The sequence below is a fragment of the Dicentrarchus labrax genome, unplaced genomic scaffold (assembly GCF_905237075.1).
Source record: "Dicentrarchus labrax unplaced genomic scaffold, dlabrax2021, whole genome shotgun sequence".
Taxonomy (NCBI): domain Eukaryota; kingdom Metazoa; phylum Chordata; class Actinopteri; family Moronidae; genus Dicentrarchus; species Dicentrarchus labrax.
The window spans coordinates 31,219,420-31,239,834 of NW_026136711.1; the positions used below are offsets into that span (position 1 = coordinate 31,219,420).

The 20,415-nt window shown below is 39.7% G+C and overlaps 1 protein-coding gene across 10 annotated transcripts in view; it reads left to right on the forward strand.

Annotated features, from left to right (window-relative positions):
* Window positions 1-19,067, forward strand: part of slmapa (sarcolemma associated protein a) — a 59,867-nt gene extending 40,800 nt beyond the window's left edge. For 7 of the 10 annotated variants that reach the window (XM_051414045.1, XM_051414044.1, XM_051414047.1 and 4 more), the window contains 12 exons: window positions 2,375-2,434; window positions 2,715-2,789; window positions 4,108-4,188; window positions 4,588-4,647; window positions 4,888-5,013; window positions 5,172-5,246; window positions 5,369-5,469; window positions 5,888-6,092; window positions 6,266-6,383; window positions 8,560-8,731; window positions 8,962-9,096; window positions 15,666-19,067. In XM_051414045.1, the coding sequence (XP_051270005.1) occupies window positions 2,375-2,434; window positions 2,715-2,789; window positions 4,108-4,188; window positions 4,588-4,647; window positions 4,888-5,013; window positions 5,172-5,246; window positions 5,369-5,469; window positions 5,888-6,092; window positions 6,266-6,383; window positions 8,560-8,731; window positions 8,962-9,096; window positions 15,666-15,761 (1,304 nt within the window). In that variant the 3' untranslated portion in view covers window positions 15,762-19,067. Of the gene's footprint in view, window positions 1-2,374; window positions 2,435-2,714; window positions 2,790-4,107; window positions 4,189-4,587; window positions 4,648-4,887; window positions 5,014-5,171; window positions 5,247-5,368; window positions 5,470-5,887; window positions 6,093-6,265; window positions 6,384-8,559; window positions 8,732-8,961; window positions 9,097-11,707; window positions 11,796-15,665 lie in introns of all 10 variants that reach the window. The other 3 variants (XM_051414046.1, XM_051414054.1, XM_051414050.1) reach the window with 1 other exon arrangement.
* Window positions 19,068-20,415: the final 1,348 nt, after the last annotated feature.

Below are 20,415 nucleotides of genomic sequence, written 5' to 3' on the forward strand. Positions count from 1 at the left end.
ACAGTCAGACACACACACACACACACACACACACACACACACACACACACACACACACACACACACACAGAAATAGACACATGGAAGCATGTGTAAGAAGCATTTCTTACTATCTCATCATTTTACTTCCATTACTTTCATTCTTCATTTTTGTTCTCTCAACATCTTTTGTTTTTGCTTTCTGGTGGAAGTTTGCTTTCACGTACACACTCTATACTTCATGGCCTTCTTTGATGGTGCAACTGTAATTAAACGTGGTGTTCTCCTTTATAACTCAAAATCATGTACATACAGTATGGGAAGATAGTTAACAGATAAAAGAGCTGTCAGACAGACAGACAGATAAAGAGCTTTTTGATGACTTGATGAGGTTTTGGATTCCAAAAGCTGCTTTTTCCTAAAGATACCATGTGGAAATATTTGAATAATAGTTTCTTGACAGACCTGATGTTCTCTATTTTAAATTCAGTTTTGATTTGTTGCAGTCTGGCGGTTAGGTATGAGTTGAACAGATTAATAATAAATGTTGTATTACTCCTATTTTTATGTCCTCCTGTAGTATCTGCCTGGATGTTTTGTTTTAAGATTTTGAAATATCTGCCCTGGATTTTCTGCCATCACCTAACACATGAACATGATTAATTTAGTTTGAATGCTTAAGCATCAAACTTACATTTAAATCTCAGACGCACTCAATCCCATTATTCGAATTATCCCAGACTCACTCACGTCAACAGAATCGGGGGGTGTTGAATTTTACCCTTTAAACAAACAGACCTAAAGTTAAACATTGTGTACTTGCAAATTCAGTTTCTTTTCAAGAACATCAGTGTGTCCCTCTGTTGGCTCAACTGTCTTGTTGGAGATGTGTTTGTTTCTCAACCACAGGCTCATTGAACTTCCTGTCTGGTAGTAATGGGTTTTACTGGTGCTTTGGTAATTTTAGTGGTATGTTGTGGTTGTACCTCCAGGCAACCAGTTGGTTCTCAGCTTCTCTTTAGCAGATTTTCACATATTTTATTTCTCTGCATGCGGCCTTTTGTAGGTTTTCACTGGATTAGTTAACTAACTTTCTTTCTTCCTGTATTTCTGTTGTTCTTCTTCTCTTTCGGTTCTTTCTTTTACTCCGGCCATGTGTTAATACCTGAATCTAGTCTGGGGAAATCTTCTCTCGACTGCCTATATTTATGATACCAGAAAAACATCTGCTGATTTTAAGCCGTTAACGCTTCATTTCCTTGTTTGTTGGCGGCAGTGACATTCGCTGTTAGCTACCAGTTACATAGGAGTGTTGCTAGTAGTTACTGCCAGTCCCACTTGCTGCCATTGTGGCTGATTGTACATTAGTAGATGTTGTAGAAGTCCTTCATCTGCCTCCATTGGTGGTAGACATTTTAAAACTGGATATTATTATAAACCAGTCCGCTGGCTGAGGTACACGTTCCGCTCACTACCAATCAAAACTACCATTAAAACAGTTTCACTGACGCTGAAAGCAGTGAAACAAAGTACAGTTCTCTTCTCTGCAGCTATGAAACACAACTTGTATGCAGAGCTATGGCTTTAGATGGATCGGGAGGATTTCAGAGAGATTAATCAAAATGAATTGAATTGAGGCTTTTGGATTTTGAGGTTTATTGTGGGAACTGCTGATAACAGCACAGCCAAGTAAGTGTGTTTTCTGCAGATGAAAAGATTTTGAGGCATTTTAGATGAGCTAAATATTGTTTAGATTATATATGTCCTTTTTACATTGACATTTTAATGACACTCCAACGTTTTATGGATTCATTTCTTGCGGACATACGTCATAGTTATTGCGCAAATATACAAGTGAGATGCCAAAGTGTAACCTGGATTAGTTTATATTTTACACGTCTTAGTCATTTATCGGATGCTGCTGTCCAGAGCACCTACACAATTTTGTTACAATTATTAATTAATTACAATTGACAATTATTAATAATTCTACAGTGGTAACCACAATAGATGTACTTTAATGTGGTAAACAAGATAACCCACATTAGTATTTTAAACACAAAGCTATCTCAGCCAACTTGTCACAGATTCTTTTATTGTGCAAATTCATAAAAACAAGCACAACCTCCCTTATTTGAGTAACGTCAGTAGATTAAGTGTAAAGATTCCATGTTTAATATACTAACCAGCCACTAATCCAGCTGATAACTCACCCTGAGTCAGTGTTAATGGCAGTATGGCTGCTGGTGGTTGTATTAACAGGATGTTAAGTTGGCCTGTTGGACATCTGCAGAGTTTGGGACAGATTTGAATTGATTCAAGTTCTTTGTTTGTTTCTCACAAATGAAACTGTTTATTCACTGATTCCCCCTGATTTTCTTTTTTCTCCCTGCAGCGGTCAAACAGCTGAAGGAGACTGTGAGCTCTTCAATCCACAAACTGACCAACTTTGATGGTAAGAACTCAAATAAGCATCAAGTCAAAAGAACTTCCTTCTGTTGTTTGAATCCTGGAACAGTTCAGTCTGTGAACCAGCACTAGAAACAGACAGAAAACAAACTCTGAATCTGGTGAGACTGATGTAAAATCAGTTTGTACATAAACAGGCATTGTGCGGCTGACTTTGTGAAGCTCTTAGGTCTAAATGTGCACATTAAATTGAACTGTATTCTATCGGCACTAAGAAGTATGAACGGAAAATTAAGCCCATATATTTATATGTATGTGTTTTGTAGAAGTGATGGACGCCCACCTACAGAACAACCAGACGGCAGAAGACGACATCCTGGCCAGCCCTGATCGACTCAAAGGTAGAGAACACACGCTTACGTGTTGCTTTATAGTTATGCAGCAGATTTTTCCTGTTGATGTCACCAAATAAATACTAAACTAAACTGGGGATGTAACCCCTTAATGCAAAAATATAAATCCAGATCAACATGCTCTATGTCCCAGCTGCTGAATGTATAATTATAACGGATTAGATGTTTTGAGTATGTGGTTGAATTATTAAATATTAGAGAATATCCTCGTGTGTGGGTTTCATTTGAGAGCCTGCTTTTTATTACATTTTGAAACGTTTTCAACAGTTAACTGTGAATTGGTAGTCACAAAGGTAAGAACTGCTGACAAGGACACACAGTGACCTCTGACCTTTTTGACTTCTTTGCTGTTGTGAGAGGATTGCCTGTTTGTCACCCTTTTGGATTCTCTGTGGACGCACACAATACTCAACAATACAGCAGCCCTGTGTGGAGGCTTCGACACAGTGCAGTGAAATACATTTTCTCTGGACCACATTTTTATATTTCTATACTAACTCTAGGACTGGCGTCTTTTTAAATAGTTCATAATGTATTTTTCATCATTGGAAAAGTGATTCTTGATTTTTTTCTTATTCTAAATCTAATTTTAACCTCAACCCTACAACCCTGTAAAAATGTGATTGTATCCAAAAAGATTTACAAGAACACACACGCACACACACACAAACACACACACACACACACACACACAGTTGCTTTTGTTGTTTCTGTTTCCCTGCTGTGCCTCACATTCTTTAATCAAGTCAGCGCACTACACACAAGTGTGTGCTCATGTAGTACGCAGGGACCAATTTATAAATGTTTCTGTGTCTTTCTATTTTGGTATTGTATTTATTTTTTGTGCTGGTTTATTATTGCTTTTTATTGTTTTCACACCCATTCATCCCTGCCTGGCTAACCTGTGTCTGTGTGTGTCTGTGTGTGTCTGTGTGTGTCTGTGTGTCTCTTGTGTGTGTGTGTGTGTGTGTGTGTGTGTCTCTGTGTGTCTCTGTGTGTGTGTGTCTGTGTGTGTGTGTGTGTGTGTGTGTGTGTGTGTGTGTGTGTGTGTGTGTGTGTGTGTGTGTGTGTGTGTGTCTGTGTGTGTGTGTGTGTGTCTGTGTGTGTGTGTGTGTGTCTCTTTGTGTGTGTGTGTGTGTCTCTTGTGTGTGTGTGTGTGTCTCTTTGTGTGTGTGTGTGTCTTTTTTTTTGTGTGTGTGTGTGTGTCTCTTTGTGTGTGTGTGTGTGTGTGTGTGTGTGTGTGTGTGTGTGTGTGTGTGTGTGTGTGTGTGTGTGTGTGTGTGTGTGTGTGTGTCCCCACCCACAGGTAATCAGATGGATGCCAAAGAGTCAGACATGTCAGACACTCTGAGTCCCAGCAAAGACCGCAGCAGTGACGATACGTCAGGTCAGTAAAATTCACACACTGAGTCGGGTTTTAACCAGCTGTTTTTATGTTAAAGCATTTAAGTCTCATTTATGGATCTGACCCTCCCTCTGTTTTTTTTAGTTATTGTATACATCTTTTTCAGTAAACTGCTGTTTACTTTAAATATCTGTTCTTGTAATCATGTTAAAGTCTGTTTTCTCATCAGCCTGCATCTGTTATATGATGAGCATCTAGTCTATGATGAATTCATGATGTTATAAGTTCTATTTCACCTACTGAGAACTAAATAACATTTAGACTTATTTTCTAATATTTAGTTGGTAATTCAGAGAAGTACAAAGCATTTTTAAGCTGTTTATAAATGTAGTCCTTATTAGAACCAAATCAGAAAGAAATATGTGTGTGTGCGCATTTCAGATGGCAACATGGACGACCAGGAGCTGAATGAACCACAGAACAGAGTAGCTCTGCTCAAAGGTAACCATGGCAACTTATCTCTGCTTTGTAGTTTTCCTCTGTGCGGCACTAACAGACCACAAACATTCACCAAGGTTATAAGCATCAGTAATACACTTTACTGTCCTTTAGGGGAGCTGTTCTGTTGTGTTGGTGGCTGCACGTCCTTTAAAAAGGATTTATTCTTTGATTCTGTTTTGCACTTTATTAATTTGTTACATTACATTTGTTAAATTACTGTGTTTGTCTGTGTGAGTGTAGCTGAGTTGCATCGGGCCGGTCTAGAGCCTGGAGACACGGAGCAGGTCATCCACTATCTCCACAGAGAGCTTCTGGAGGCCCAGGAGTTAGCCAACACTGGCAAGCAGAGATGTCTGGAGCTACAAGGTACTAACAGTATAAAACTTAAGTTAACACCCAGATATTATGAGAACTAGGACTAGATCCAGTTAGGATCCACAAATACTTACATTTCTTCCAGTTTCTGACCTGTTCTGAATCAAATGTGAACAAATGTGTTAAATTTTGTCTGTGTCTGTCTGTAGCGCTGCTGGAGGACGAGAGGAGGAACAACTCTCAGCAGACTGAAGAGTCGACCAAACAGATCCAGTACCTGCAGAGTTAGTACACACACACACACACACACACACACACACACACACACACACACACACACACACACACACACACACATTATGAGACATATGGGTGTATAGTATCTTACTGTTCTGTGTGTGTTTAGCTCAACTCGGGAAGCTGCAGGCCGACATGGAAGCACTGAGGGAACAGAGGGAGAGCACCATCTGCACCACCAGAGAGGAGCTCTACTCCGCCCAGGAGGAGGTACAACTCTTTTACCTCATGAGTCCCTGTTACTCCCTTCTTTCTCCCTCTGACCATGACTCTAAGCTGATTCCTCACAGTTTCTTCTTATTTTCCTCTGACTCCTCCAAAGTCTCACTCCTTGTGACTCCATCTGACTCTCCCCGACTCTCTTCTTACTTCTCCCAACTCCCTTCTGACTCGTGACACCCTTTTGACTCCTTGTAGCTATGTCTGACTCCTCCCGACTCCTCTTTGACTTCGTCCAACTCCCTTCTGAGGCCCATTAACTCCCCTCTAACTCTCATTGACCCCTCCTTTGCACACAAAGAAACCCGACCCCCTCTTGAACAGAATGAGACTTGCTGTCTGTCAGTTTACCATAAATTCAGTCATATGCCATCACTGACCGACCCATCGATTGTATTTCTGCTGTCAGATTCTCGTCCTGCGGCACGCCATGGAGGCAGCCACGGCAGAGCGGGAGCGTGAGATCGCCGCCCTGCAGTCCGACCTGGGTAGTGTGCGATCTGAGCTGGAGCACTGGAGGAACACGGCCGCCAAGTACGAGGAGGAGATCAGTCGGCTGCAGGAGGCCTTCACACAGCAGCAACAGCAGCAGAACACCACCACCCAGCTGCAGGGTGAGCAGAGAGAGAGAGAGAGAGTGTGTGTGGGGGGGGCTGTTTCACTGCAGGACCTTTGCAAATGAAAGTCTTTCTTTGTTTTTTATGAATCAAGATCAACAATATTTCATTAAACAGCTGAATTTGCGTAGACATTAATTCTAACTACACTTCCTCTCTGTCTCTCTCAGCGGAGTGTGTTACGTTGCAGCAGCGGTGTGTGTGTTTGCAGCAGGACTGTGACGGCCTGAGAGCTGAACGGACAGCTCTTACGGACAAACTGCACCGCCTGGAGACTGAGCTGAGCAGGTATACACACATGTTAAATGCTCTATTTGAATCCACATCGTAAACAGGATTATCTGTTGACAGTTGTAGGTGTTCCAGCTAAGATGGATCAGAATTCTACCTTTTGTTTTGCCTTGTTTTTGGTCAACCTGTCTATCCTAACCGACTTATCAGTCACACATCGGTATCACTTAAGTATATCAGATAAATCTTTATACCTAGTTACAGTCAAATAATACTTGAAAACATTAATCTACAAAAACACCATCAGTGTTACAGATGGAGTTGTTGGTGCCACCTCCTACACACACACACACAGTCTCACACAGCATTGTGCACACACACACACACACACACACACACACACACACACACACACACACAATCTTTAAAAGTCATAATAAGAAAAGATTAAATAAATTGTGCCCTAAAATATAACTACGTACAACCATGAATATAATTCAAATACTAATAAGCGGACGGACAGAATTAAAAATATTTGAGAATTGCTTTAAAATGTTACTTTTTAAAGGAAAAAAACATATTAATGATGATCAAATTAAAACTATTGAAAAACCTAAACTCTTAAGTAAGCGTAAAGCTGAGCATCAACCGGGAACATATCAAGAATGCGTGTCAAACTGTGCGAGGGTGGACATTTAAACTGGACCTAAAAGTCGAGTTAATGATCGAGTTAATGAATTGTGGCTCAGGACGATTGACAGGAGCGCTGCAAAGTCCACGGGTCTGGACAGGTTCAGAGTTTGGATTCAGCATTAAAAAAGGGACGGAGGATGAGAAGGACAGGAGGAAACATGGTGTCCAGCTGATTCAGGCAGGACCGGACGAGTGGACGACAGCTGACTGACGGCTGACTGAACCTGACCGAGCAGTCAGCAGATTCAGCTCTGTCTGTTCTCCATGGAGATAAAACATCACCGCATGTTCTCATCGGAGCTGAGAGCTCAGCAGGATTTTATCTGAGCTTCAGCTGTGTTTTCACTAGTTTCCAATAAACTGAAGGTGCCACTGGCAGCACTTATTACGAATACCTGTAATGCACCACTCCAATAAAACTGCAGATGTCAGCTGCAGCTCGTTGTCCCATCCCTGTCAAGATCCCTGTACAGCCTAAAACTACTTCCTAAACATCTTTAAATGATCTATTAGAGATGAAGCCAACTTGAACAATGTCTTAAGTCTAGTTCAAATATTTACATTCAGCAGCTCAAAACAAAGTTTAAAAGAGAGGAGGTGACATTTTCAATATAAGTGTATTATTGTGAAGGGGGTCTCCCTTAAAATAGAGACCACCTGTATTTTATGAAACCTATCATTAACTTTGCTTCCATAAGCAAAAAATCATATTTGCAAGTTGCGTCAGAAGGAATTTCCCTGTGAGCTCAGTCACAGAGAGGCAGCCTCTTCTGGTCCAGCAAAATGTCCCATCAGATCAAATCTTGGCTGTCAATAGATTTCATTATCCATTTTACACAGAACTTCCCAGATCATAATATTTTTTTAAGACAGATGAGATCAGTGAGAATGAACAGATGGAGCTCGAGCAGGAAAAATAATAAACACTGATCTTAATAACCTGAAGGCCTCTCTGTGTCTTCATATAAATGCCGATCCCTTGTGTTTTGTCATAATTGTGGCCCAAAATTAGAGACAGAAAAAAGAGATTTTTTTTGTTTTGTGCTATTTTGTAGGAAATTGTGGCAAAGTTGCTTTACTTAAAGTATTCACAGATTATCATAGTATGTACTAAGTTCCAGTGAGAGTTAAAAACCAAATATCAGTGTCAAACCTGTTCATGGGCATCTCTGTCAGCAACCTGTCAGTAGTTTGTGCCTTAACCTATTGTAATGCAAATGAATCCACATAACGAAGTTCCATACACAATTCATACTATACGTCAGTCGAAGCTTTAAAAATGTTCAGTTGTCAGAGCAATACATAACCATAGTTCTGAGGAAACACGGTTGTCTCCACTTTTCCAATAATGAGGTGTGTTGGAGATAATTCGGTTTGACCATTTTTGCAGAAAAATCTATCATTCTAGTAAAATGTGGGAATTGTAGATCCACAGCATTGTGAATTTTCTCGAGCTGAGTGTATTCCTGGGGTTATTGACTGGACGTGTTTGTGGTGTGTGTGTGTGTGTGTGTGTGCGTGCGTGTGCGTGTGCGTGCAGCACCAGGGAGCAGAGTCAGGTCCTCAGCAGCAGTCTGGTGTCTCTGGAGAAGAGGGAGGAGGTCCTACAGGACAAACTGGGTTGTCTGGAGAATCAGCACCTGCAGGACGCAAGCAGGCTGAAGACTCAGCTGGACCAAGCCCAGGCCCACACACACACACTGCAGAAAGAGGTACACACACACATATTGATATGATGATATTGTATGTAGTTGTCTGCTACGTCAATTACGTAATTTACACATGCCTGAAGTTGAAGCTAAGAAGTCCTTAAGGAATCCTGTAGTGGCCAATACACATGTTCCAGTTACTTATACAGGGTTACAAACCCAACACCTGACAATTTCTAGTAATAATGGTGTGTGTCTTGTGTGTGTGTGTGTGTGTGTGTCTGTGTGTGCAGTATGAAGACACACAGTCCCAGCTATTGGACCTCCGTCAGCGCTATGAGAGAACAGAGAAGGAGAAGCTGAACATCCACCAGGAGCTGGAGCAGTGCAGGAGTAGCCTGAAGCTGCTGCAGGACAAGACCAGCTCGGTGAGCAACACACACACACACACACACACACACACACACTCTTCCTTTTTAATAATACCAAAGGATGTATGAACTGTTTGTTTTATAACCTTTTTATTTTTGTGTTTGTGCAGCTTTAAATCCAGATGTATTCATTTTCTTGATGTTTTCTCCACAGTTTCTTATTTATTTATTTATTTTCTTTCTTAAATATTAAATATAAATGCAGGAGAAGCACCAGACTTGCTTATGGACACTGTGGCAGGCTGGATTTGCTAGCCGTAACCCACTCAGCACCTCCAGTTCACAGCCTCTCTCCTCACTGCTTACTTGCTAACTCTGGACACACAGAAATCTGAATCAGATCTTCATACCTGCTCCCTAACAAAGAGGGCAAATAACAACATCTGTGATAAACACAATCTAATAGTAGTGATAAATAATAACACAATAATTACATTTGTGTGATTCCAGTGGATTGAAGGTCAATTAATAGATGAATGAACATAGAAGCTAATATAAAGCTCCTCCAGCTGAGGTGACATCATCGTTCTTTTCATCTTAAGTTGATAAATAACAGCTGTTAGTTTGTCTCTGTGAGAACTCCAGGAAACACAAATCAGACAATCTGAAGATGACAGCGAGGCGGAGCAGCCTCCTCTTCCTCCTCCTCCTCTGTTACCCCTCTTCTTCCTCTCCTCCTCTTTTTTCTCTCATCTCCCAGTCTTCAGCTCTTTGTCCCCGTCAGTCTTTTGTTGATGGTGACAGTAGACATTTGTCTTATTCCTCAGGTTTTGTTTCCCCGGAGCTTTTCAGAATAATAGTCCTGGCAGGACTAGATCAACAAACTTGGTTTAACTAACATTTTTAAAAGGATAGTTTCTGTTTATTACAAACTTTAGTCTCACTTTTTAATAGTTTGGTCCATAATTTCTGTCAGTTCACTCTATGCACTCATGGAGTTAATAGCTGAGATCTGGGAATATGGAGACATAATTAAAAGAAGTCTGACGGTTCGAGAAACATTCAGTTTCAATTAGAAACAAACCTCCAAATAAGCTTGTCTGACCTGAAAGAGAGAATGAAAGTGAACGGTAACAATATCACATTACAGCCCCACTTCCTGCTTAAACTTTGACCCACCGTACTTACTGTAGTTGTGTGCACACAGTTTTCCTGTACAATGATTTAATTAAATCACTTGATGCAGTTTATCAGATATTCATGGCTCCCTACAGAGCCATGAATATCTGATAAAACTTTTACTCTTCAAGACATATAAACAGACTTTGGAGTGTAAATTGTTGCAGTTCCCCTTTAAGAAGCTGCCAGTGTCGGCTTTGAAAGAAAACAAAAGGTGTCGCCACCAGTGTATATTTTGCCTCGTCAGACTTTGTTGACGTGCTGTCGTGTTTCCAGATCTCAGCCTGTTACTTTGGTTGAGTACAGTAGGATTAGTAGTGATAGAAATTATGGACCAAACTATGAAAACAAGACTCAAGTTTTAATAACCCAGAATTATCCTGTAAGTCCATTATTTATCTTCACCAGGCACTTCATATGAACCGGTGTGTAGCCTTTCGTGATGACTGCTGTACTAACATTACCGGATTTTTTAAAAAAGGTCCAGTGTGTAATATTTAGAAGGATATATTGGCAGAGATGGAATATACTATTCAATTTAATTTTAATTCAATTCTAAAAATAAAATAAAAATGTGTTTCCATCTATGTATAATAGGAATAGTTGTGTTTTTGTAACCTTTGAATGAGCCTTTTATATCTGCAGATAAAACAGATCCTCTGCTACGGATGTTAAACCATTTCTAAACTATCCCAGAACAGACAAACCAAACACTGTCTCTAGAGAGGATCTGTTGAATTTTCTTTTGCTAGTTTCACAGCCACCGTAGTTTCTCCTACACGCTTTGTAGGCTATTCAAACGGTTGCAATCTGCAGCTTCACTAAATCCTACACACTGGTTTCTTTGACTTTCTGGGTGCTAATGAGGTGTCCTGGTGCAGAAAGTTAATGAGCTGAAGTCCAGCAGGAATATGTTGCCTGGTGACGGGTGGTGTTTGGTGAATGTGGCTGTTGAATGTTTAAAGATGGCAGTGTTGCTTTGTAGAAACAGCTGACTGGTTACAAACCTACCAATCCCCCCAACTCTTACTCACTCTCACACACACACACACACACACACACACACACACTCTCTCTCTCTCTCTCTCTCTCTCTCTCTCTCTCTCTCTCTGTCTCTATCTCTGTCTCTATCTCTCTGTCTCTCTCTCTCTCTCTCTCTGTCTCTCTCTGTCTCTATCTCTCTGTCTCTCTCTCTATCTCTGTCTCTCTCTCTGTGTCTCTCTCTGTCTCTGTCTCTCTATCTCTCTCTCTCTGTCTCTATCTCTCTGTCTCTATCTCTGTCTCTCTCTCTGTCTCTCTCTGTGTCTCTCTCTCTCTCTCTCTCTCTCTCTCTCTCTCTCTCTCTCTCTCTCTCTCTCTCTGTCTCTCCCCCTCCTCCCCCCCTCGCTGTAGCTGCTCCATCCTCCATGTTGGTTTTGGTTGATTTGCCGGCTGATTTCTTCTTATCCCTCTCCTCCCTCCCCTCCCCCCCTCCTTCCCTCCCCTCTAGCCATCCATATTGCAGCCTGTCCAAGCCATATTCATTGGCCTTGTCCTGGCTCTGCTCTACTGGTGTTTCGGCCAGTTGTGGTAGAAAGGTACACACCGACATGACATCAGTCTGTCTCTCTCCGTCTGTCTCTTTTGCTTCCATCTGTTCGTCATCTGTGCAAGGAAAGATGACAGAGGTGAAAACATCATCCTCATCTGTGATGGATTCAGGGTCACATGTTGAGAGCCATGGGAATAAGACAATAAAAGTACCCGCACAGTCTTCTTTAGGCTAAAATGATGATCTAAACCATGATCATGACCTTTAACCTTTAGTGCTCCAATAAAAAGTAGGTGGCATTTGTTTACAGCTGTGTTTTCTTTTTATTATCATTGTATCTATAGGGCGTTAATTAATTACTCGGCATCCATGTGGAGTTAAAATATGGTTATGATTAGAGTGTCAGGCTATTACTTGAAAAACAACTATTGAACTAATAAAATGTGAAGAAAACAAAAAAGAAAATGTTAGGCATGCTCCCTATTTCTTTTTACAGCACCTGTAAGTCCCCGAATTTCTACCCAGTTCACTTTCTGATGTTTTTGTTAAACTCATACATCCTAGTTCAGTTTCAGAACATCAGCAGTGTGTTGGTGGAATTGAGACGCACCACTGGGTGCTAAACAGGGCTGGCTATCATTTGAAATGTTTCTGTTGATACAATACACTTCTCTCTGTTTTTCTTCAAACAAAAGAAGCCAACGTTCCTAAAATATCATCTAAAAAGCTGTGCGGCTGTAAGACTTTAAGCCTGAATAAGATGCAGTCTATAATAGATTAAATTCAATTATGATTTCAATCAGGAACTGAATCTAATCAAAAACCAGTAACAAGAACATCAAATCTGACCAGACGTTCACTTCCAACTCTCAGTATTTGAAAGTATTCGAATTGGTTTATTAGCCTGCTAGACAAAGCGGTAAACAGGCTGTTAGTGTTGAACCCTGAATTCTGATCAGTGGGACGCTCTTCTCACCTCCTACACTTCCCTTTAAGACTTAAGTATCATCATCTTCATCATCGTCATCATCTTCATCATCATCACGGTGGTCAATCTTTGTCTTCTGGTTTGAGCAGCGCTAACTGCATGGGTGTCAGTCACACCACTTCTGCTTCTGCTGCAGCTAACACTGAACTCGGCTCTTTAAAGGGACGGGCACCCACCAACCACAGACCCTCCGTTTAAAGGGATACGTCAGTCTCCTCAGAACCTGCTGACTCAGGAAAACAATATTAAGTTGTTTACTCAAACTTTTATTTTGGTTGTAAACGTGAGCAGTTTGTGATCTTTGCTCTGCGCTCCAGTAACAGTTGAACAAGCCTTGGTCAGAACTGTTTTGAAGATGATTTAAAGATAAAAGCGGCATTTAAAGTCACATGTTAAGATGGCTAATGTTACGAAAACACTCGTTATCTAGCTAGCTAATCTACATTAATCGTTAGTTAACTAATTACATCTGATGACTAATGTTAAACTGATCTTTATGTTTTCTTATTGTCGGTAATGTAGTTAGTCGGTCTATCAATCAGACATTGGTTCCTACTGAAGAGATAAACCTTTAGATATATAGTTTGATGTTTAAAGGCTCTTTGATTTCCTAAAGCAGCAGGAAACTGTTGCCCTCAACTTGTTTTAGAACTGGGCCACATTTCTGCCTGACTTGAAGGCAGTTTGAGGTCATGGCGCCTGATTAATCACTTGAATGATTTCTGGCATGTCCGTCGGCTGTTTTGTAGTTTCCTTCATGGCTGCTGCCAAAAGATCGGATATAAAATGTAATGAGCCTGTTCTAATACTATTGGAGAAGTATTTTATATGTATAAAACAAACATATTGTCTGCCTCTGTGGCTCCGTATTATTATTACTGTACCATTCGTAATAGAAGTTTTGGACCAAGAAGGCAAAATGTTCAAGAAAACGTGCTGTTTGTTTAGCCTAAGACTTAATTTATTGATTGATTTATTTATCCTTTACAGTTGCCCTAAATCTGATTGTTTCCCAAAAAAAGGGGAAGAAAAAAAAAAAAAGTTTTTTAATAAAAAATAAAAAAAAAATGTTTTTTTTTAAAAAAAAAAAAAAAAAAAAAAAAAAAAATTGTTAATTTATATTAATTAAAAGCAAAATCCTGCAGGGGGGTCTGAGGAGCCTGAACACCAGTTAGTTCTGGATGTGACAGCTGAAAAGTGTACTTTAACTCCAGTAAAAACCTGTTAATATGAAGCTAAACAAATCTTTATTTTGGCCTCAGTTTTCCTCTGAAACATGAAGATCAAAGTGTTTCCCTTTTAAAGAGTCGCGCTCTCTCCTTCATGACCTCCTCCTCGGTTACTAACTCGTCCCTCTTTCATTCACTCACTGTCTCTTCACAGCTGCCGCTCACTTTCAGGGTGTTGGCGCTTTTTAAAAATCTAATTTCATTTTATGCATCATCTCTCACAACAGGGTTTGTGGTTGTTCTTTTCTTGCATCCAGTCTGCAGCTTAATCTGAGTTATTTTTCCATTCTGTCTTTTGCCTGCTGACAGGTCTCTTTGTTGACTTTGACTGCAGCCACTGAAACTTTTTTTTCTTCATTTTATAAAACATCCATCATTCTGTCCATCGTGTTCGTCCTGTGTTGTGCTGGTTGTTGTTTGCTGCTTGTCTGTTCATGTGGGAATGTCTGACCAGTGTTTCCAGTCGTTTGCTGTGAAGGAAAACTGGTCTGTAATGTTTCTGTTTTTCTATTCAGGTAACCTCCTCAGCCTTTGTTTTGCTGCTTCCAGCTGTGTTTTTGATTTTAGCTTCTATTTCTTTTACTTTCTTCCTCTCCTCTACCTCTCCTGAAGCCCCAAAAGATTCTATTTTTATTAATTATTTTATTATTCAGTGTTTCATCTTTTGTTCTTGAGTTGTAGGAGCAAGATTTTTACTATAAACCCACATGCTCCTCTACCATGAGGCTTGCTCATTTCTGATGCAGATAACCAACTTAAAATGGAGACAACTCCAATAATCCTCAGCAGAAACCATCTGTTGTGCACTTTAAACAGACAACAGGCTCGGCTGATAAAAGGACTACACAGATTTAGAACTTTTTGATGGTTGATTCATCTGTGATCAGTTACAGGGTCTTGGAAGATGCAGAGAGAAATGCCAAGAAAAAAGTGGCCTGGTACTGGCACTGGTTACACAGACGACTTCACAGCAGACAGAACTTTTCCCAAAAGAGCCAAATTATATCTGACTTGTTAACTTATGAGTTAAGACTTACATGAGTACATCTATGAACAAAACTTAATTAATACAAACCAACATTTTAGCATTTTAATGTCATACAGAGATGTGATTTACAGTGTCCAGCCCTGCACTTGTTTTCCTGGAGTTAATCAGCTTTTTTTTTTGTGAGAGTAGCAAACATCTGGATACCAGTGGAAATGAGGAACAACATTGTTTACTGTGTTTTTAAAATCAAACTTATAATAATTATATTTATGTTACTATTGCGCATAAAAACACAGAACATTCACACACAACGTACAGGAGCCATTCACACTAAATCACATACAACTTTGACAAACAAGCTCCCAAAGAAGGTTGACATTATAATAATAAGATTCAGGGATACTCAGTTGTACATCAGACTACCACAGGCCACATTCCTATGTGCTCTGTCCTTTATAAATAAACAGAGATAACTTTTTCCAATTAGATGAATAAGAAAGAAAAAAAATATCATCTTTTGGACTTTTTTTCTTCTATTTTCTGCTCTTTGTTTTTGTCTTTCCCTCTGCTCCTCTTCATCTTTCTTCCTCTTCTCTCTCTTTATTCTAGTCTAACAGCTCAGACATGACGATGACTAACTGGGATTTTCTTTGTCCGTGTTTTCATTCGTGTGTGTGTGTGTGTGTGTGTTGTCGTCTCTCTCTCGGACAGAGTGGCTGGAGCCCCTGGATGCCGGTCATCGCAGTGATGGTCGCCGTGACGGCAGCCGTCCTCTACCCCAACCTCTCCAAGAGCAGCTCCACCTAGGACACACAAACACACACACATACACACACACACGCACACAGAGAGCGCTGTGAGGAGAGCATCACTGCTTTACTTGTATAAAGTCTAATTGTACATAATTGTAGAGGGAATATAAAGGTTGTGGTTTCTACAGAGGATTCAGATTCTTCTTGGTTTATTTTGTTTTTGTGTGTTTTTTTTTTTTTGTTGTTGTTTTTTTTTTGCAGCCGAGAGTTTTGTTGTCGTTTTTATTCGCGGCTCTCTCTCAGCTGTGGTGGGGGCTTTTCTTGGTTTTCGTCTCTCTGCTGATTTCTGGGTAACAAAAGCGTTCTCCAGCAGGGCCGATCTTCTTCTCGCAAAAAAAACCCCCCTAAAACCTGCCAGAGGTGACGTTCACACCCGTCCCGTCGTACACGAGCGGAACGGGTGTGAACGCAACACTTTCCTGCCGCCTCAGTCCAGTCAGGTAGAACACGATCCACACTCATCACTGAAAACTGGCAGGTCTGCACACCGATTGATAGATTTCATCGGCTACTGGAATCTGTTAGCAGGCTGTGTTTATCTGTAGCTCTGTCAGAAGTGGTTGGACGGACTGGGCTGCAGTCAGTCTGTTTCACCTTCATCACTGAAGATAGTTCTTCAGTATCTTTACTGAGGATGGACCTACAACGTGCTCGCCTTCTCCATAATTCAGCTTTAATTTTACTCTTTCAGATCTTCAGACCAGCTCTGTGCTTTCACATGCCCTCGAAAATGTCTCTTCGGCATCTTCAGTAAGAGTCTGTGCTGCTTTCTTGAACAATATGATGTACTTTTAGCTAACTTTTGCTAATATTTGATGCCATTGAAGTCTAAATCCTTAAATTTGGCAGTTTTTCCTGTTTTTTAAAAACATTTATGGCCGGTGCAGTTTGTTAATGTGGCATTTGACTTTGAGGGAATACTTTTAAATGCGTATTTGTTTGGTACTATGCACCACTAAGGTACAGTAAGAACTATAATGATAGCGGCCCTCATGTTTTTTTACCAACTCTTGAGACTCTTATTGTTTAGAAGGGGCCGTCAAGTTTTATTACCTTTTAATATTCCCGTTGATGTTTTGCCTACAATGGTGTATATTCTTAAACAAATGTGTATTTAGTCAGTTTATCACAAACTAACTGACATACAGCAGATTTATCTTTAAATCCAAAATGTTAACCGGTCAAACTAACTTCTACAGCTGCAGCTTCGATTATTACCGTAAGATTTCAGTCTTTCAGCTCAAAGATTTATTGTTTGGTCTCAAAGATACTCATCACAGTTTCTCATAAGCCAAGTTAATTTCTTAAAATATCTTGTTTTGTCTCCATCAGTCCAAAACCTGAATAAGTCTAATTTACTATCATACAAACAAAGAAAAGCAACAAATCTTCACATAGAAGAAGCTGGAACCAGGTAATGTTTGTCAATTCGGCTTGAAAAATGACAATTGAGCTAATTAAAATATAAAATCTTTTTAAATTGACTAATCATTGCGGCTCAAATATAAACAAACAATATTCCCAGAGAGAGAGGGGTCAGTCCCAACCTCCTCTCTTTATGATTGGCTGGATATTGTGTTGTGTTCATTGAAAAAAATATTCCGTATTAATTAAAATCCGAAGGAGATATTTTGACGGCCGTGTCGTATTCTAGCATCAGTTTCTGGGCATTGTGGGTTAATCCCACCCTGTTTAAGTTAAACGCAGTCCCACTACAGGGACAGCTTTCTGCTCTATATGTCAGTATAGTAATAAAGTAAATACACATTAAAACTCTGCGACGGTACGTTCAGACTGTTGGAAGTGAAGCACAAACAGTGACGGAGCGCCACCTTGGATCAGTGTTGTCGTTAACTGAGTCGGCTGGAAAGTGTTCACGTAAAGGCGGTTTCAGGAAGTCCTGCTCTGTTCTGGTTTTAGTCGGCCGTGTTGGATATGTAACATGGTGTTTTCTCTGTTTTTGTTTTTATTCCTTTTCAGGGGAGTTTGGGTCGGGGTTGAAACTTGAAGCCAAATTATAAAAATAAAAAATCTGATTTATTTTCTTTTTTTTTGTTTTTGTTTTTCGGGGCACAGAATAACGGGGTCAAAGTGCCTCTGATGTAACTAACACCACAGTTTGTGTATGTGTGCGGACCACCACACACACAACCACACACACACACACACTCTTTCTCTGATAAACACACACAATCTCACACACACTTGGTTTATTTGACTGTCAGAGGTCTGTCGGTGTTGATGTACGGAGAGAAGCTGTACAAATCCAAATAGTTCGGTTAGCTCAAAAAATAACGAGGACAACTCGGCTGACTCGCCTCGGTGTAATTAACCCTAAGCCCCGCCCCTTTTTGGTAGCTACTAATCTGTCATTAGCTGGCTAGTTAGCTGGTGTTTTGCTAACATTAGCTAACTGTATACTTTTATATGTCACTTTTATCTTTTAACCATCTTCAAAATGCAGTTGTCTTTTCAACCTTAGCCTAGAACAGCTTATCTAAGTACAGGAAGGACAAAGTTTACTGATGGTCCAAAAGGGGGCGGGGCTTATGAAGGGTCGACTATGACTGAGATGTTTTGTGAAAGCTCTGATATGTTCGACTTGGTGTTCAATAATTATCAAAAAGTCAACATATAGAGACCAAAGTCTGACGTGCACGCGCTCTCAGACTTCCACCATCTATCTGATGGTGATTTTAATTTAACCTTTCCTGTGGCGCCATCTACAGGACAAACGTTACGTTCAGGATTGTTGGAAAAACTAATTTATTTCCAGTTTTCAGCCATTAAAAAAAAGTTTATTCCAGTTGAGTAACGAACCCGCTAACACGGCTACAGAGCTGAGGATTTGCTAAAAATGTGTGTTGGCGATTCAGCTTCTCTCCAAACAAACTTTCAAACACTTTAAGGCCTCTGATGAAATGTTTTTTTTTAGCAGACATTAAATTATTTCAATGTGTGTGTGTGTTGGTGAAACAGGGGAGTGTGGGTCGGTTCACACTCTGGACTCTTGAGCAGCGTTTGTCATCGTTCGTGTACTCCGTCTTGTCTCCGTGTTTAAAGAAAATAAATAAATACGAACAAATATTCCTGATGTTTAAAGAGAAAAACACTACAGTACAGAGAGAGAATTGTAAAATAAAACGTTATTGAATGATGTGTTACTAGACTTATTTTGTTAAAATTGTTTAGAGATATGAGAGGGAGCTATGTAGAGGATACAGTATGATGATGATGATGATGTTGTATTGAATATGCAGAGCAATGTTTGGATTAAAGTTGTAGCAAGCTGACCCACCAACACCAGCTTCCAGCGCCTTCATTCATTCACTAGCTTCACAATAAGAGCGTGTAAGAACACAGCTACTTCATCAGGGTCTTCATCCAGGCTGACGGCATTTTATCAAACTAAAATCATCCAGATAACTCGGTTTTTATGATCTTGGATGAAGTTATGTTTAAAAGAGGTGTGCTTTTATTTTGAAATTATGTCAATAAGCACTAGGGAGGTTTTTACTGTAGCTGCACAGAATTTAATATAAAACTTTACTCATGAACATTTTATTGGTTTAATTTAAATATACAGCAAAATAAAGAAGTATGAGAAGAATAGCACCGACGCAAAACATCTTTTTGGTGAATGTTGCCTTTTTTATGTCATAATTGATAACATTTTATTTAGATTTAACTTTGTCATTTAACACAATGTGCGGACACATAGGAGGACTGCAGGTTCACTAGGACGTGGGGGCATATAAGGAAATACATTACAAGATAAATATAAAGTCAATCTAACACATGTACAACTTAATAAATGAGATACAGTGTGTCTGCGTTATGTAATAGAGCTGTGCAGAACAGAATCAGCTGTATTGAAGCATGTAAACAAACAGATACTATGAACAATAAGAGCTGTGCAGTCGGTGGTTAAGACCAAATGAATGAAGATATTTGTGCTGGGCAAAGTAATTTAGATAAACTGCACATTTGTGCAAAGTACGGGAAGTGGAAGAGACAATGTTTTTGGTAATGGAAGCACATTTAAAGAGATTTATGACTTAATGTTCCGTAATTAGAAGATTAAGATCTCATAAATTCAAATTTAAAAATTTGAGGTCATGGGATGATTAAGAAGAAAAAAACTTCTGTGATCCAAATTAGTTTTCACTTATTGGACTTTTTGTCCCAAAAAATAAACACAGGATGTTCTAAATTGTGGATTAAGATTTTTAAAAGCATTTTCTAAATTTATAACATGAAACATATTGTTATTTTTAAAGATTGTGATAATAGGATAATTAACATAAATGCAGTAAAAGTAAATATTTCCATTCATATTTTGCCTCCTAAAATGTAAATACTCAAGTAAAGTACAAGTAACTCAAAACTACCGAAGTACAGCAGTTGAGTAAATGTATTTAGTTACTTTACATCCCATTAAAACACACTGAGAGACAAAGTGTGTGACCTAATAAAGAGAACCAAAGACTGAACCATTAAACAGGCCTGGACACGTGTGTGTGTGTGTGTGTGTGTGTGTGTGTGTGTGTGTGTGTGTGTGTGTGTGTGTGTGTGTGTGTGTGTGTGTGTGTGTGTATCAGTCATCCAGCAGGAGCATGATGTCATCGTTAGGAGAGAGTTTCAACATG